Below are 19,633 nucleotides of genomic sequence, written 5' to 3' on the forward strand. Positions count from 1 at the left end.
GGCCATAACTATTTATTTGTCCATAACTACAGTTTGAAGATCAATCCATCACCTTAAAGTGCCATGTAGTTTGTCAGATTATTAGAAATATATTTAGCTTAGATATGTTACTGATCATGAAAAGGCAATTCATTTCGGTAACAGCTTCATTGCCTTTGTTTAACTGCTGCCAGTGGACCAGTAACTTAACCTACATTTAACAACTACCCAGTCCTCTAACTTTGAATACTGAGTGGGAAAATAATTCCTTACCTTTTAAATAAATAAGACTGTGTTGAAATATGGCAAAAAGTCAGTACTTTGGCTTAGACTGCAATTTGTTTACACTTGATTTTCAACAGAGATGAGTGATGCACCATTCTAGAATCTAGAACACATCTATTACAATAGAATATTTTATTTTCTCCCAGCTTGGGTGTACCATTTGGTATAAAATCGATATTTTCTTAGAAAGTACAATTACTACATAAAAGCACAACTCAGAACGTGTACGAAAGATACAGTAGTAGGTCTAAATAAACAAAAGTAGTTTGTATTACACAATTTCTGTAATTTATCTTTGTCCGTCTCATCGAGTCAAGCATATCGTGTTTTCCTCGTTCTATGTTCAGTAAGCCATAACACAAAAGGATGGTTATGTCACTGTGTAAACGTCACCCCATTCAATTGTATTGCCGGTGCATTCATTGAATTCTTGTGAAACCAAACTAGCAAGTTGTGCTGAAATTCAGGACATGCATACAGCACGAAGAGGGTGGACGTGCGCTAAACTAACTCTTACTCTCTGCCGACCGTACTATTCATTACTACAAGCAACAGCAAACAGCTGGTACATCACTTCCTGTACTAGTTCTACATGTGAAGTGTGGCTGAAGAAGCTGCATTTCAACTTCGAAACGCAACTCGAATTGTGAAAGGGATGTTTAACAATGCCGTTGCCTGGAATAAAGTAGTAAAGGAACCATTGCGCTATCCACGAACAAGAGGATTGGATTGGTAAACACCATTTCGTGCGTTTAGTTGGTAAGCTGGCCACAGTTTATTTGTGTATCAAGCTAATAATGCTAACTAGATAGCCAGCTAACGTTACGTTAACAAATCATGCCAGTGTATGAAATAAGTTAGCTAGTCGTTAGCAAGCTAGCAAAGTAGAATGAAATGGAGTCAGCGTTAGTTTGCCGTATTTTACAGCTTTCTCCGTCAGTTGCTAGTTGGTGCGTAGCTAACGTTGTCTATCTAAAATGTTAAGTATTTATTGTGGCCGCTTTAACAATAGTTGTTTAGGCAAGGCTCGAGCCCAGGTAAGTTAGCTACGCCAGAAATTGTGGAATCTTTGGTTACATCATCATGACTAATACAAAATCTAAAGTAAGACTTGAATGGTCTAATAATGTAAAAACTGATTCGTTTACTGGACACCATAGTGGGTGTGTGTGTGTCTCTGTCTGTAGGCTACATGCTATTGTTGCATCTGTTCAAGCAAGGAATTCTTATTCCAAGGGAATAGCTGGGTGATTTTATTTATTTAACCTTTATTTAACCAGGCAAGTCAGTTAAGAACAAATTCTTATTTACAATGACGGATTTAGCAAATACGTTAGGGTCAGATTTTAAAGATGTTTTATTTATTTTATTAATCACCCTTTAAGTAAAGACTAAAACATGTCTGGATTTTAAGAGTCAACTGGAAACTATATACATATGTGCATAAGCCATTTGCTACCATTTAAAAAAAAAAATACACACAATATTCTAATCTAAGTATTTTGTCATTACCACCACGACAAGCAAGTTATATTAACGTTTTTTCAAAAGTGTGTGTGTGTACGCGCTTGGTTACTATGTATATGAATAGTGAATAAATGTGAATAGGAAATGCACATTTTGGTGCCGGGAAATTATAGAAAAATAAAGGTAAATATGACTTGAGAATATATTTTTATTGAACGTCATTACAAAGTAGGCTATAATTTAGGCAAATTATGTAGACCATTTTATTTATGTATTTAGGATACATTGTATGCTAGCTGTTCAACTGGAGTTAGCATGCTAGAATCCCTGCTATTTATGACTAAATACTGTAAAAATGTCATTACCACCACATAATGAACCATGATGTTAAGGAAAGAATGTGGTGGTAATGACAAGGTATTAGTTCATATATTTTTACTAACCTTAAGACCTGAAAAGACAAATTATACATATGATCATGATTTAAGTTTATATTGGAAGCATTTGCTAAATAAGACCATTGCATTTTGTATTATGTTAGGATGATTGAGGGATTTTGATGTCTATTTATGTGACTTAATATGGTTATTACTGACTAATTATTTATTCTATGAGATGCCCACTAAATCAACCAAGGAGAGGACAAGGACATACACTATATATACACAAAAGTATAAAAATAGTGGATTCTGCTATTTCACCCATTGCTGAAAGGTGTATAAAATTGAGCACACAGCCATGCAATCTCCATGGACAAACATCGACAGTAGAATGGCCCTTACTGAAGAGCTCAGCGACTTTCAATATGGCACAGTTATAGGATGCAACCATTTCCAACAATTCAGTTCATCATAATTATGCCCTGCTGTTATTGTGAAGTGGAAAGGTCTAGGAGCAACAACGGCTCAACCGCAAAGTGGTAGGCCTCACAATTACACAGAATGGGACCGCCGAGTGCCGAAGCTCATAAAAATTGTCTGTACTCGGTTGCAACACTCATTACTGGGTTCCACACGGTCTCTGGAAGCAACGTCAGCACAATAACTGTTCGTCGGGAGCTTGATGAAATGGGTTTCCGTGGCCGAGCAGCCCCGCACAATCATAAGATCACCATGCGCAATGCCAAGCGTCGGCTGGAGTGGTGTAAAGCTCGCCGACACTGGAGCAATGGAAACGCGTTCTCTGGAGTGATGAATCATGCTTCACCATCTGGCATTCCGACAGACGAATCTGGGTTTTGCTCAATGTTTGTTCTTGAACAGACATTGAGGTACGTTTGCTCCGTTTGCTCCTGTTTTGGAGGGTGTGGCTTGAAGCAATGAGTGCTGTATTTAAAGGGCAGTGGCCATGCTGACAGCGTTCCCGAACCCACAACCCAACCCCTTCCTGTTTTTCAACTGGTCGTTCAGTACAGCACCGTTTATGATCAATTTAATGTTCCAGAATGTAAAAAACGTACTGAGCTCTGGCCTGTTCGTACATGCATGCAATGTGATACTTGGAGGTGTCTCTCCGTTTGTGGAAGAGACCGCAATGACATGCTTCACCTATTTGGGCTTTGATGCCTTCAGTTTGATGCTAAACGTGCAAAAACAGGATTTTAACAACATACTTACAACCGTTAGCAAACTGTTTACACAAGCAGCCAACCAGTGCTGTGTGATTATTCATTTAATTAATTTCAACAGGTATTGGACACTTTTATTTTTTTTAAAGGACACTTCAGTATTTTGACAACAAAGCCCTTCATCTACTTCCCCAGTCAGATGAACTCATGGATACCATTTTTATGTCTCTGCATCCAGTATGAAGGAAGTTGGAGGTTGTTTTGTGAGCTAATGCTAACTAGCGTTAGTGCAATGACAGTCTATGGTATCTACTAGTATGCTAGCAGTTACCATAGACATCCAGTCATTGCACTAACGCTTGTTAGCAATTGTGCTAATGCTAGTTAGCAACTTTCCAACTGAACACAGGGCCATAGAAATGGTATCCACAAGTTCATGGGACTCTGGGGAAGTAGATAAAGGCTGCCAAAATCCTGATGTATCCCTTTAAGGTCTGAAGTGTACTTGCCCATTAGCCAAGTAAGGAGTAGGCTATTGGTTGCCTGTCAGATATGATCACTTGCATGCAGAAATTAAATATTCTGTCTTTTATGTGAACATAATGAAAGAACCACACATTTTTATGTTGTATGGTTTTCAGTATAAACTGTTACCTGCCCAATGGAACAACCACAGAGCAGGCTCAATTTGCATGGCTGTTCAGTTCACTTGCCCCAGGTGATAAGGCAACCTGTTATGTCAATCCCTGTTGATACTTGTGGCTGTTTCATTAGTGTTAGCCTTCCTATTTGTCGGATCCATTGCTGACCCTGCTCCCTTTCTGTCCAACCAGCGCAAGACGTTACATTTTGCCCCAACACAATCTAATAATGATGTTGAATATGTCCCAGGCTGCCATCTATTTGTTTTCTGCCCAGTACTCTGGAATGATAGTAGCGGTGGAAAGGCAACACATTTGCCGTTCATGTGTCTGTGTGACTCTTAGTGTCCATTTTGTTATATGTTTACGTGGTTATCCTCAGTTTTTCTGGTTGGTCCCTATGGTTGTCATTGCTTAGCTACTGAGCCGTGCAGCTTGTCATCATGGTTGCAACGAGGGCTGTCCCAGAGGTGTGTGGTGTGCTCGAGCCACAAATGAACTCTGCACTATGGAAACTAGTAACTACCCAAGCAGCAGCAAACGGTAAAGGAGAACCAGAAGAAGCTATAGAGATTTTTTTTCTTCTCTTCAGCAGTGAGCCTGTCCCAGTGGACTCGGACCTGAGGGAGCAGCTAAAGAGACATGTACCAGCTGCACTGACGATGAATGGACAGTGTGTTGCTATGACAAGGGCGCTAGCCCTCATTAATATGCTGACACTTTTTTTCACACTGTATGCTAATGTTTTAATTGCCTGGACCTGTTTGGTTGGAAGAGCTAGCTACTGTAACTTTGTTGGCAATTTCATGTTTTTTTAAAATTTTAATGTTGGGTTGGCCTTGTATAAATGAAGTGGTTATCCAAGTATAAACAGGTTCCCCTCGTCTTGGCAGTCAAGTAAAGATAATGCTGTTGTCACGAAGCACATTTTCTGGTGCATATTGATGCTCAGAGCAGTGCAAACTAAGCTGGTCTCAGGAAAAGAGGCTTGAGCCAATGTTGATACCACAGACTCTGGGAAGGAGCCTAAGTTTTTTTTTTATGTCTTAGGGTAGCCTATATCACAATGGTCATATCACATCCACAGGAGTCAGGAACTGTCCTCAAGGATTTCAGTTGATCAGTTTAGTAATTGAATACGGATAGCTTGTTGTTGTGTTGTCACCTTACACCTGAGAGTGGTAGTGAGCCGAGGGGGGGGGGAGCTGTTTCGTCTACTCTTTCCCCTCACATGGTTTCTGTTAGCTTTGTTCATACCATATCTTCTTTCCTCCTATACGCTCCCACAGGGTGATAACGGGTTTGTTGAGCAAGAGGTGACCCATGGAGATGTCTTGTGACTCATGGCAATAGATAAAGAATGAGCTAGTGACACTTTAGATAATGCAGTGGATATGATCAGTAACTTCATCAGACAAGCTTGACAGGTATAGTATTTGCGGCAGTTTGCTTGGTAAAGGAACCCTGTCGGCAGGTGTGTTGGTAAGCTTCTTTTGACAATCTGAGGTGAAACGTAGCAGAAGTCTGCATGACTCTCAGTGGAGCCTATCTTCAGTGTCTAGAATTGAATGTTTCTGAATAGAGTGCAAGGATTTGATGGCCTTTTCCGCCCAAGCTCCAAAGCTGTGTTGGAGCAGATTTGCAGACTACAGAGAACACAAGTTTAAAGCTGGAGAGCACAGTCTTCCACAGCTGACGTATGAATGGATCGATGGATGGATATAGTACGCATTCCCCTAATCAGTCGAAAATGGCAACTCTCCAGTCCCTCACCCTTCTCTTCGTGTCTGGCATCCCGCTATGTTCCGGCGGGTTAAGGCTTTGATTCACAGGCGGCAGACTCTAACGAAAGGCCTATCAACTGTTTCTACCCCATCCTCTTCCTCCCACTGCTCTGCAGCTCTCCTTTGGGACAGATGCGCACCAGATGTTTTCAAGTACTTGGCTACATATTTCCACTTTCCTCCAATCTCTCCTAATGCTCTGCCTGTCTTTGTTTTCTGCTGGGGGGGGTGCCGTCGTTCTATATTTCCCAGCAGTCTTTTGAGCTGGCTGGCTGACTGCTCCCCTCCCCGTGAATGCGTGTCTCTCAGTGGGTCCCCTGTGCCTGGCCGACTGACTGGTCGCCTGCCTGGCTATGGGCCACGCATGCATGGGATCCTGACTAACCAGCACGCTAACAGAGATTTCTATATACATTTCGCATACTTCTCGCTCTCCCTTTCCCACCTCCCCATTTCTCTCTCTTCCCTCGGCCCCCTCGCTGACTATTATTCTCGCATCCATTCCAGTGAGTGCGTGTATGCATGTGTACGTACAGTATACATGTAATGTTGATGGCTCCAGGCAGAAAAGGATTGTCCCATATCTGGCCTGTAATCTTTCATAGCTGCCATCACTCAGTCTAAAGCGTGTGCTGCTGTACAGTCTGAAGAGGGGCGATGTGAGGAGGTGGAAGATGTTTGTTTTGGCTGACTCGGGCATGCATGAACTAGTCATGCTAGTTCTACCTCTTTGACTTTCAAATGTCGAGACTCGAGAGAGCGAATGTAGCCTAGATTGAACGCTGGTGAGACGAGGGGAAAAAACTAAACTAGCCACTTGCATTGGGCCTACTCTCTGCTTCCTCTCTCCCTCTCCTTTTGTCATTCTCAGATTTCCTCACATAACATCACATAGCCTGAGGAACAGGGACATCTAAATCAAGTCCCTGGCTCTTTTTATATGCATGCTAAGAAGGCAAGGCCCTGGCTTTGTCAATGGAGGTGACAGCTGCCAAGTGGTTCTTCTACACTGTATCCCAGGCAGCAACCCTATATCCCATTTCAAGTCGGTACTGCCCCCGAGAGCCTTAACCGGGCTGGGATGATACTATACAGACCCTGTTGATCAGCCGATTTATTAATGTAAACACCTGTGAAACTGCAGTAGACATTGGACATACGGTGGTATAGTATGTATTTAAACCATAGTAAAGGAATGGTATCGTGTTTGTTCAAAGGATTTAGCCTCTACGCCTATATGGATGCTGTTGGCTACTCATTTGAGAGGACTGACCTGAGAAGTTCAACCTTCCATCTGCTCATATTTCTAGTTGCAAAAAAAAGAACTCTTCAACTTCTCACTCCCTCCCTCTTTCTAGCTCTCTCCTTCCTGTCCAGTATCTCCTCATTTTGCAGACTCCTTTTGTACTCTCACCCTCTTGTCTTTCCATTTCTCTCTCTGTGTTTTAATGAACTTGTTTCCTCCTGAGTGTGAGGTGGCTTGACTGGGGATTAAGGACTATGGAAGCTGAAAAGGCGGGGTAAGGGAGATTACTGTTGAAACTGATGTGCTCACAGTTGCAGATCACACACACTCCCATATCAGGAATTCCGTTATGAAAATGTGGCACCGGATATTTTGACCAGCAGCACTTTAATTGACCAGACATTGGAGAAATGTACCAAACCCATATGCATTGGGTGCGTAACCTGATTAGGGTGTCCACCCACTGTGCTCAGAATCACATTTAGAATATGGTAATATTAATAATATTAATCTTAACAGAAAATATAAGTTGAGGATGCAAGGACGTGTGTACTTACCGTGCAATTTGAAGATGTTAGATTAACTGTCCACATTTACTTTTTCTCAGCCAACAAGATGAGAAACGAACAAAAATCACTAGCATAGGCCGAGCATGAGTTTCAAGTTTGGGGAAGCACATTTTCACCATCAAAATGCACCATTATAATAAAGCATTCCATGCGTCATCGCATTTGCAGACTTATGTAAGAGAGCCTACAATTCGTAATGTGACTGGATAGTAATTTAGGCTAACAATATAACTCAGACTGCTCAATGCATGGCTTGCATGGATACTTTTTTTATTTTTTTTGCATGGGAAACCCATTTCATGCACTTCTACTGCACTTGATATGACTGGAGACATTAGGAGAAATATATACACAAACTCAGCAAAAAAAGAAACGATTTAAAAAAACTTAACATGTGTAAATAGTTGTATGAACATAAGATTCAACAACTGAGACATAAAACTGAACAAGTTCCACAGACATGTGACTAATAGAAATTGAATAATGTGTCCCTGAACAAAGTTGGGGTCAAAATCAAAAGTAACAGTCAGTTTCTGGTGTGGCCACCAGCTACATTAAGTACATTAGTGCATCCTCATGGACTGCACCAGATTTGCCAGTTCTTGCTGTGAGATGTTACCCCACTCTTCCACCAAGGCACCTAGCCCTCACCCTCCGATCCAACAGGTCCCAGACGTGCTCAATGGGATTGAGATCCGGGCTCTTCGCTGGCCATGGCAGAACACTGACATTCCTGTCTTGCAGGAAAGCATGCACAGAACGAGCAATATGGCTGATGGCATTGTCATGCTGGAGGGTTATGTCAGGATGAGCCTGCAGGAAGGGTACCACATGAGGGATGAGGATGTCTTCCCTGTAACGCACAGCGTTGAGATTGCCTGCAATGACAACAAGTTCAGTCCGATGATGCTGTGACACATCGCCCCAAACCATGACGGACCCTCCACCTCCGAATAGCTCCAGAGTACAGGCCTCGGTGTAACGCTCATTCCTTCGACGATAAACGCGAATCTGACCATCACCCTTGGTGAGACAAAACTGTTACTCGTCAGTTAAGAGCACTTTTTGCCAGTCCCGTCTGGTCCAGCGATGGTGGATTTGTGCCCGTAGGCGACGTTGTTGCCGGTGATGTCTGGTGAGGACCTGCCTTACAACAGGCCTACAAGTCCTCTGTCCGCAATAGGCTGTGAGAGGCTGGACTGTCTGAGCACTGATGGAGGGATTGTGCGTTCCTGGTGTAACTCGGGCAGGTGTTGTTGCCATCCTGTACCTGTCCCCGCAGGTGTGATGTTCGGATGTACCGATCCTGTGCAGGTGTTATTACACGTGGTCTGCCACTGCGAGGACGATCAGCTGTCCGTCCTGTCTCCCTGTAGCTCTGTCTTAGTCGTCTCACAATACGGACATTGCAATTTATTGCCCTGGCCACATCTTCAGTTCTCATGCCTAAGGCAGGGAGCAGGGACCCTGGGCATCTTTCTTTTGGTGTTTTTCAGAGTCCGTAGAAAGGCCTCTTTAGTGTCCTATGTTTTCATAACTGTGTCTTAATGACCGTTCCACAGGTGCATGTTAATCAATTGTTTATGGTTCACTGAACAAGCATGGGAAACGGTGTTTAAACCCTTTACAATGAAGATCTGTGAAGTTATTTGGATTTTTACGAATTCTTTGAAAGAAGGGGTCCGGGGGGGGAAATAATATATATATATTAACAAATTACAGGGTAGCCTACTCTGCTGACACTAACAATCAATATCAACTACGTTGTCCATATAGGCCTATGAATAGGGGAGGCACAAATAAAATATGACATCCATCTAAACTGGAGGAGGAAATTTACCAAAAACTTCTAAGTGGCAGTGACCCAACAATGATAGTGAATATGCACGGTGCACACTCACCAGGGATATGGCTGATGCTCTCCGCTGGTCCCAATAAGATTAGGCTATGGGTCTACTGTTGTTCTCTCAACTAAAAGACAGCTTAGAGTCTTTTCATTGTCTTTACAGCATTAGCCATTTGCTTTCCACACTATTTTCCCATAATTTGTATTTTGAAATATTGCGATATCCCTGGCTGGGCCCCTACTTTTCACTGACTGTCGCAACTCAACAATCATATTTTTCCTTTTAATTTATTTAGCACATTTTTCATACTTTTTTGAAACTCCGCATTGTTGGTTAAGGGCATGTAAGTAATCATTTCAAGATGAAGTCTACACCTGTTGTATTTGGAGCATATGATGAAACATTTGATCTGAAATTATCTATTTGGTATTTGCAGCACGCACTGCCAAAATTGGGTGGGCTTCCTTTCCTTTCGACTGTAGGCAATGCGATTTTTAAAACGACCTACAACTTGTTTTTTAAGGCTCGGTTCAGCTAATGATCCTCTGTGGAATACTTGTCCCGAAGCCACTCCTGCGTTGTCTTGGCTGTGTGCTTAGGGTCGTTGGAAGGTGAACCTTCGCCCCAGTCTTTCATCAAGGATCTCTCTGTACTTGGCTCTGTTCATCTTTCCCTCGATCCTGACTAGTCTCCCAGTCCCTGCTGCTGAAAACATCCCCACAGCATGATGCTGCCACCACCATGCTTCACCGTAGGGATGGTGCCAGGTTTCCTCCAGACGTGACGCTTGGCATTCAGACCAAAGAGTTCAATCTTGGTTTCATCAGACCAGAGAATCTTGCTTATCATTGTCTGCGAGTCCTTTAGGTGCCTTTTGGCAAACTCCAAGCGGGCTGTCATGTGCCTTTTTTACTGAGTGGCTTCTGTCTGGCCACTCTACCATAACGGCCTGATTGGTGGAGTCCTTCAGAGGAGCTCATTGCTTATTTAAGCTGTTGCCATGATATGGACTTTACCCAAAGAGGGCCATCTTCTGCATACCCCGCCTACCATGTCACAACAACTGATTGGCTCAAATGCATTAAGGAAATAAATACCACAAATTAACTTAAGGCACACCTGTTAACTGAAATGCATTCCAGGTGACTACCTCCATCAAGCTGGTTGAGAGAATGCCCAGAGTGTATAAAGCTGTCAAGGCAAAGGGTGGCTATTTGAAGAACCTCAAATATATATATATTTTTTTGGTTACTACATGATTCCATATGTGCTATTTCATAGTTTTGATGTCGTCACTATTATTCTACAATGTAGAAAATAGTAAAAATAAAGAAAAACCCTTGAATGAGTAGGTGTTCTAAAACTTATGACCGTGTGTGTATGTGCACGTTAAAACTATTTTTAACAGGTTGCATTTTGTGCAATGATTGGGCTTATAATAGTGCTACTTAACAGATTTTCCACTAAAAGGCTGTATCTGTATGTTGTGCGTATGATACAATTTAATTCTACGAAGTTATGAAAATTAACCCATAGACCAATAAGCATGACTGGTCAAATGTATTATCATCAATGAATTGGCTAAAAAGCATGCAAAGTTCATTTATCAGTGTTTCGATTCTTTACTATTTAATTTTTTTACGCCAAAAGCCGGCTATCAGAAACCCTGCTACATATATTATTATACACGCACACACCCTAGTCCGTTGACTCTCATCCTGTTTTCTGCAACTCTGTATCTCTCGACCATTCTGCCAATCCTCGGGCTCTCCATGTGGGATTAGGATTAGAGTTAGTCTGAGGCTGGCGTCTTTAATGAGCACTAATTGATCCATGAGTGCCGACGTGTCGGGTATTCTCCAACAGCCATTGCAAGGACGGAGGATTACGTGAGCACAAGTAGCAGGACCGTTTAACTACCCGCGATCGTTCTATGGTCTGTCTGATGTGGTAGTAGTAGTACCTAGCGCTAGATCTCCCACTGCTTTTTATCTTGATTCGCTTCAGCTTCTATGAGCTTGTTTCTTTCTGCTCCTCGGTTGCTGTCAGTAGTCTGTCTGCGAAGGCGTCCGTATTGGAGCCCCAGTTATGCCTGATTCCTCCTGGCTCTGTTTTAGCTGAAAACAAACAAACTGATTGTTCCGGCTGTGCATAATTTGTTGTAAACAGTTAGTCTAATTGGGAAAGATGCTAGCAACAATAGATTATTATAGGATGTAAATTGTAACAACTACTTAACCACCTACCTCGTTCTCATTGTCTTTCAGAGCACCATTCTCGTGATTTGGTCCGAGCCCCTGTCCGTCAGGCCCGGTGGACCCCTTCCCCTTGGAAGCGTCTTTCAGCCCAGTGTGTCAGTCAGAATGGGACAATAGCCGCAGTCGCCATCGGACCTCCCCCTTTCTCTTTTTGTTCTCTGTCTGCCCCGTCCCCACACCCTTCCCCTAATACTCACCTACACACACACACACACACACACACACACACACACACACACACACACACAGACCCAGCCAGCCCCTGACCACTCCTCCCACTACTGGTTTTGGTCCACTCCCTCTTCCTACCTCTCTAGGCAGCCAGCCTTGTCAAGCCAAACGAAACCATTATCCTCTGTAAAAGATAGGCAGCTGTATAGGCCCCTATCCTCCCTTTGTTGGTGGCTGTTTGTTTAAAGGGCCCCCATGAGAGTAGCGGCTAGAGAACACAAGGCAGCACAACAGCACCCAGTCAGCCTTTTACTGGAAACAAACGAACTGTGGTGGTGGTTGGGACACTGATGGAATTCTAGTAGCATGATGTTGGGCTGGCATCGCCACCACACGCCATCGATGAACCAGAGGGCCACCAGCAGACTTTGGAGATCGACACATCTCAACTTGTGGTGGGACAAGAGGTTGAAATAAAAACAGTTTTTTTCAGGATATTTTTTTGGCCTTTTTTTGCTTCTCCAGTGATCAGCTAAACCAAAGTGCCTTTCTTGGTTTCTCACTGTGCTTTTACTATAACCTTGATCTAACTTCATATTACACTCCAATATCTGAAAATAATATCTAAAAGAAACATTTGAAGGATTTTGCACTTTTCATTCATATACCGCCATACCCATTGCCTGTTGCACTTGTCATATCATACAGTTGCACAGTACTGACAGTGCACACTTGTTTACAGTAAAAATATACACCTCCGTACCGACTTGACAATCCCACCCCGTATTTCACCCAACCACAGCGTTCCTCTAGTGTAGGTTGCTAGGACTAACGAAGCCAAACATATCACCAAACTCTCTTCAAGTTCCTTGTTGCGACACAGAGCCGGTAACATGGCGACGTGGCTACAGTCAAAATGGCGCTACCTGTTCATGTTCCTGGGTGTCCAGCTGGTTGTCATGGCGCTGCTGTCCCGCGAGGGTTACCACAAGCGAGTGTCGTACTTCATCAGGATTTTCCGCAAGCTGGAGACCACTGCGTCGGGGACGTCCGGTGCCGGCTCGCCCCACGCAAGCAATCACACGGGCGGTGACGTCTACGCCAACTTGTCCCTCCTGGCCAAGGCCCACGGCCGGGGCGAGGACATGCCCTACTGCCCCAAGACGTCTCCCCTGATAGGTGAGTTCACACACAGAAGTGCTAGAACTGGCAGCCCTATCTTATTTCTGAGTTCACCAGCCGCTGTCTTCAGTTATCCTGCCCTCCCCCCATATCTCTTACTTCATTCCCTCTTCAGAAAGAAACTGAAGAGGGAATGTTTTTTTATAATGTACGCCAGAACAATACTTTCTCGTAAAATAAAGTGGCTCAGATACTTGATTAGTGTGCCAGAAAACGTAATGTGAAATGTGGGCAGTCAGAAAGCCTCGGTTGGTTTGTTGTAGAGGGGAATTTCCGAATAATTCCACACATGCAACTGTCCTTGCTAGTTAGTTGGCTACTGATCTGACCAGGTTGGATGGGTAGCGGGCTTGCCAAATCCTGGTTGGAGAATTCTATATTTCCTGCTCATTCTGTTGTGATTCCGGGATTCCTTCAACTAGGATTTCTGGGAAAGTTACCAGAATTTTGAGTAGACATGATATGGTGGAACCTTGGCTTCACCTATACAGTCAGGATTGGATCAATGTTCAATGATGACTCCTAGTAAGGGAAGGAAGGATGTGTTTTGACTTTGAGATCATTCAAACTGAGCCGAGACTTGGTGGCGGCTGACCCAACAGGAGAGTTTGTTGTACGCTTCCACTAGAGGGACTGAATATACTTGTGTTCAAATGGTCAGTTTACCTTGTGTCCAACTTCCTACTTTTTTTCATTGAAATGTGGATATACGCACTGAAACCAAGAGATTTGCCTACAGGAAAGGCTCCTACACTGTTTTGCTGTGCCCTTTTATGTTCCACAAGTATTTGTTTGCTGTGGTTACTGACTTTGAAGTGACAAACTTCAAAGCACATAGGCTACATAGCCTAGGCCTACGCTCCCCTACATTTATTTGGACAATGAAGCTAAAACTTTTGTCTCTCTACTGCAGCATTTTGGATTGGAGATACAATGTTTTTACATGAGACGACAGAACAGCATGGATAAAAGGGGGCAAGCTGCATTCTGTACTGTCTCATGTAAAAGTTTTTATTTTTTTCCAAAAAACCCTGTTAAAATGAGTGCTAGCATGGACAACCTACTGATTTTGAATTAATTGGTGTGTGTTATGATAGGTCTAGCAATAAAATGCCGTTATGACATCTGGCTTCTTCTCACCCCGTTTCTCTTTTCAGGTGGACCGATCCACGTCAACTTCCCCTCCGGGTTGACACTGGCCCAAGTGGCGCGGAAGAATCCTTTGGTGGTCCGCGGGGGGCGCTACAGACCGCCTGACTGTGAGGCGCGGCACCGCACCGCCATAATAATTCCCCACAGAAACCGGGAGCACCACCTGAAATTCCTCCTCTACTACCTTCACCCATTCCTACAGCGACAGCAGCTCAACTACGGCATCTACGTCATCCACCAGGTGAAATGCATATGTGCAGCCACACACACACACACACTTTCAGAAGGTTCATTTTTAAAGGGGCAATCTTCAGTTGCTACATACATTTTTGGATGTACCCATTTGATTCTTGAACAATATAACTTATAAATACCTCATGAGCTTAGTTCAACTGTCACACTCCATGAGAACCCAAAATATAAGCTTGTTTTACTCCAATGTTTGTAAACAAAGTAAATGTAAACAAACACTGTCTAGCCTCAAAACATGGTTAAAACTATGTCATGAATGGTCAGTCCTTGCATCCATAGCTCTATGAATTGGAGTGGTTACACACTTCTCCAGCCCCCTCCTTCAGCCTTTTACCGAAATGGGTTCATGAAAAACACTATTGTTTCAACTGCTGATTGCTGTTTTTAAAGACAATTTTAATGTTATCAATTGATTGTGCAATCTGTAACACAGCCTATCCGTATGAAGATGTTCTTTACATTTCCTACAATTGACCAAAAAAACATATTAAATTGGACTACCTTCTAGCTGTAGTGGTGAGGCCAAGTATACATTCAGCGTAGATCAAAACCACCCTCTGGTGTCCTAACCATGGAATCACACACAGCGTTGTGGTTGAAAGATGCTCACCTGAAGGCTTAATCTTCTTAACAACTTGTAGCAATTCCTTTGCTTACACATTAAACAGGCACTTTGTCTTACCCTCACACTGTTAGTCAAGTTGTCACTGCCTGCTTGTTGTTTACCTGCAACATATGAATGCCAAGCTAACCTCTACCAAGTTAGAGCCAGGTTCATTTTGAGATGCGAAGGCATTTATCATTAGAAAGATGTTACAGCATCATGTCTAAAGCATTTATTCATGACTCTGCATGTGTGCAGTATTTTTGGATAACCAGTGCCAGATTGCACTCCGCTCAAACAAGATAATGCAGGCTAGTAGCAGTTCAAGCATCTGCATGTCTTCAGCTGTCATTGTTTCTCTCACACACACACACACACACACACACACACACACACCGAACCACAGGGACAAATACTACTCATGCTATTGACCTCAGTGATGCTCTCAAATGTCATATCTTGCCATGGATTAGGTGTAATCCTCCTGAGATGTTTTAAATCCTAATTTTGTGAATATTATTAAACCATTTGAGTTTATGCTGTACTATTGTATCAATTTACAGTTGAACAGTTGTACTGTAAATGATCAGACTATTGATTTCATTGTATGTAGACTACACAATTCATTTCCATGTTGAATTGTTGCGGGTGACTAGGGTCTGGTTTCAATGATGGACTCTTCTGGCATAGAGGAACTAGTAATTCGATAAGGGGAAGAAAAAAAATCCGGACACTCCCCCAACAAATCATGAGGCAGACATGCCAGAGCGCTGTATATCATTAGTGGATACTTTCACTGCTCTCAGGGCAGGTCTGCCGGCTTTGACTAGAGGAAGTAACTTTTCATAGCAGGTTAGGAGCATTAACGTAGCAGGTTAGGAGAATTAGGTTAAGGTTAGGAAAAGGGCTAGGGTTAGCTAAAACGTAGAAATTGTCCCTGACGTGACTTGAAAATATGTAGCTACAACCAGCCCTGAGACCAGTCTTGGTTTCCACTAATGCGATCCACGGTGCGATTCAAAACCAAAGTTTGCAGGCAAAACCTTTTGCAGTGGTTTTAATAATGATAGTTGATGCAAACTAGCCACTTGCGAAATGCACTCGTTAAAAATAACCTCAATGATCTCCTTCTTGCTAGCTACTATGTAGTATTTTTTTTATTCAAGCAGATAAAGTAGTAACCTGGGCAGTGACGTAGTTCCTCTATGCCAACAGAGTCATTGAAACTAGACCTGTGTTGCCCAGGGTCGACTTTACGAGACCACTAACAGAGAGTAAACTGTATAAAAATGAAGTCGCACACTCCATATATTTAATGGGTTAACCCCATTACCCATTATTGTTGTATGGACACTATGTCATTGTGTTGTCATGTATGGAACCACCGTCAGTGTTTACACTATATTCATTTAGTAGCAGGGGCCCAAATATGATATATGCACCAAATGGTCAAAAGTATGTGGAGACCCCTTCAAATATGAATTCGGCTATTTCAGCCACACCCATTGCTGACAGATGAAATAATATTGAGCACACAGCCATGCAATCTCCATAGATAAACATTAGCAGTAGAATTGCCTGTACTGAAGAGCATAGTGACTTTCAATGTGGCACCGTCATAGGATGCCACCTTTCCAACACATCAGTTCATCAAATTTCTTCCCTGCTTGAACTGCCCCGCTCGACTGTAAATGCTGTTATTGTTAAGTGGAAACGTCTCGGAGCAACAATGTCTCAGCCGCGAAGTGGTAGGCCACACAAGCTCACAGAACGGCACCGCAGAGTGCTGAAGCACGTGGCGCGTAAAAATCGTCTGTCCTTGGTTGCAACATTCACTAACGAGTTCCACACGGCCTCTGGAAGCAACGTCAGCACAAGAACTGTTCGTAGGGAGCTTCATGAAATGGGTTTCCATGGCCGAGCAGCTGCACACAAGCCTAAGATCACAGTGCGCAATGCCAAGTGTCGGCTGGAGTGGTGTTAAGCTCGCCGCCATTGGACTCTAGAGCAGTGGAAACGCGTTCTCTGGAGTGATGAATCACTCTTCACCATCTGGCAGTCCAACGGACGAATCTGGGTTTGGCGGATGCCAGAACGCTACCTGCCCTAATGCATAGTGCCAACAGTAAAGTTTGGTGGAGGAATAATGTTCTGGGGATGTTTTTCATGGTTTGGGCTAGGCCCCTTAGTTCCAGTGAAGGGAAATCTTAACTTTGTGGCAACAGTTTGGGGAAGGCCTTTTCCTGTTTCAGCATGACAATGCCCCTGTGCACAAAACGAGGTCCATACAGAGATGGTTTGTTGAAATCAGTGTGGAAGAACTTGACTGGCCTGCACAGAGCCCTGACCTCAAACCCATCAAACACCTTTGGGATGAATTGGAATGTCGACTGCGAGCCAGGCCTTAATCGCCCAACATCAGTGCCCGACCTAACTAATGCTCTTGTGGCTGAATGGAAGTCCCCGCAGCAGTGTTCCAACATCTAGAGGAAAGCCTTCCCAGAAGAGTGGAGGCTGTTATGGCAGCAAAGGGATGACCAACTCCATATTAATGGCCATGATTTTGGAATGATGTTTGACAAGCAGGTGTCCACATACTTTTTGTCATGTATATCTTTATCTATCTATCGTTCTGCTGAGACAAGCTTTTAAATGGATAGTCATTAGCTCAATGACTGGAAGTCTATGGGAACAGCTAGCATGTCATTGTGCTACCACTTGCAGCAATGCACCCCGCTACCCTTGCCACCGCTGCTAAAAAATAAATCCTAGGGGAAATACTGAACGTTCATATTGATTAACCTATTGTTATTTGTATAGAAACCATGTCAAGATTTGAATATTTTTTGGTTGCTGGCGTAAGGGTCTCTAAAAATGAATAACTGTCTGTTGTCCCTCTCTAGGCTGGTAACTACACGTTTAACCGGGCCAAGCTGATGAACGTTGGATTCCGAGAGGCCATGCGGGAGGAGGACTGGGACTGTCTGTTCTTCCATGATGTGGACCTCATCCCTGAGGACGACCGCAACACCTACATATGCGACGCCAACCCCAAGCACACCGCCATCGCCATGGACAAGTTTGGATACAAGTCAGTCTATTCTATTTATTTTATTTGTCCCCTCATGGTTTATTAGTTACTCTTTTCACTGTAAGTCTCTTTTGGATTTTCACAAGTTTATTCAACACAAAATGTATTCCATTTTAATTGTGAATACTCTAGTTCTTTCATTGTGTGGCTTCACTAATTTCTGATTTCACTTGTTCCTTATCTGATCCTTCATTTTTATTTGAATCTGCTGTCATTCTCCTAGGCTGCCATACAAGATGTATTTCGGAGGGGTGTCAGCGTTGTCTCCACTGCACTACCTGAAGATGAACGGCTTCCCCAACAACTACTGGGGCTGGGGAGGAGAGGACGATGACATTGGAGTCAGGTGAGAGGGGGTCCTTGGGAGTTTTGGGGGTGGAACATTGAGCCAATTCATTGAGCTATGGACCCATTGTGGTTTGTTCTGTCTAACAAAATGATACAATTTAAAGACACTGAATAACCCTATTATTTATAATTGATAATAACTCAATTAAAATTCCTTTCCTTCCCTCTCTCCCATTCTCAGAGTATCCCTAGGAGGGATGTTCATCTCTCGTCCATCGGTGAAGGTGGGCCGATACAAAATGATCAAACACAAGCTGGACAAGGGAAATGACGTGAACCCCAGGAGGTATGGTACAGGACTGACACACGTGTGTGCATTGCATGCATGTGTTTGTGTATGGCTGAGATCCATTCAGTAGTGTGACATGTTCAGATTCTTTTAAATAGAATGTGCTGCCTATCTGTACATTTCCATCTGCTCCCCTCTCCCTGCCTCCCCCTAGGTTCAACATGCTGGCCAAGACGCGTCAGACGTGGAAGCTGGACGGCATGAACACGGTGGAGTATGAGGTGCTGTCACGTGACTACTTCCCCCTCTACACCAACATTACTGTGCACATCGGCACAGAGGCAGGCCTGCATGCCACGGCCCCCAAGATCCCTGCCAAAGCCCCAGCAAAGCCGCCGGTCGAAGCCCACGCCAAACCTCTAGCCAAGCTCCAACAGAAACAACAGAACCACTGACTTGGACCAACTTTACCCACTCCACTCCCATCCACCACCCTCTTGCCGCCGACTCTCCCCACCTAACTTATGCCTGGGAGCAGGGATGTGACAGAGGGGCCCTGGGCCCTTAAAGCGCTCCTTTCTTTGCCTTCACCCTTCAACTGAACCTCATATCAATGCCTACAGGTGGCAGGTAGCAGGTAGCCTAGTAGTAAGAGCGTTGGGCCAGTAACCGAAAGGTTGCGAGATCGAATCCCTGAACTGACAAGGTAAAAATCTGTTGTTCTGCTCCTGATCAAGACAGTTAACCCACTGTTCCTAGGCCGTCATTGTAAATAAGAATTAGTTCTTAACTGACTTGCCTAGTTAAATAAAATAAAATCCAGTCGGGAGAGGTGGGTGGCTCCCCCTATTGGACTAGAGGCCATTATACACACACATGCCTTTTCCTTCTGTTCCTTCCTCTGATCTGATCAGCATTCTCAACTGAAACTTTATTAATAGTATAGCAGAGACTCTGAACT

General features: G+C 43.6%; 1 protein-coding gene across 1 annotated transcript; it reads left to right on the forward strand.

Annotated features, from left to right (window-relative positions):
- The first annotated feature begins 12,471 nt into the window (after positions 1–12,471).
- On the forward strand, positions 12,472–19,220 carry LOC111965171 (beta-1,4-galactosyltransferase 3-like). Its single transcript, XM_023989197.2, has 6 exons — positions 12,472–12,993; positions 14,154–14,389; positions 17,908–18,095; positions 18,319–18,441; positions 18,625–18,729; positions 18,887–19,220. The coding sequence occupies exons 1-6, from the start codon at positions 12,708–12,710 to the stop codon at positions 19,125–19,127; spliced, it is 1,179 nt and encodes a 392-aa protein (XP_023844965.1). The 5' UTR covers positions 12,472–12,707; the 3' UTR covers positions 19,128–19,220.
- Positions 19,221–19,633: the final 413 nt, after the last annotated feature.

This window comes from Salvelinus sp. IW2-2015, linkage group LG6.1 (assembly GCF_002910315.2).
Source record: "Salvelinus sp. IW2-2015 linkage group LG6.1, ASM291031v2, whole genome shotgun sequence".
NCBI lineage: Eukaryota > Metazoa > Chordata > Actinopteri > Salmoniformes > Salmonidae > Salvelinus > Salvelinus sp. IW2-2015.

Bases quoted from the DNA above. Each gene is read 5' to 3' on its own strand.
- LOC111965171 (XM_023989197.2), top strand. From the start codon at position 12,708: ATGGCGACGTGGCTACAGTCAAAATGGCGCTACCTGTTCATGTTCCTG. The intron at 12,994-14,153 runs GTGAGTTCACAC...TTCTCTTTTCAG, and splicing joins CAAGACGTCTCCCCTGATAG to GTGGACCGATCCACGTCAAC. The intron at 18,730-18,886 runs GTATGGTACAGG...GCCTCCCCCTAG, and splicing joins AATGACGTGAACCCCAGGAG to GTTCAACATGCTGGCCAAGA.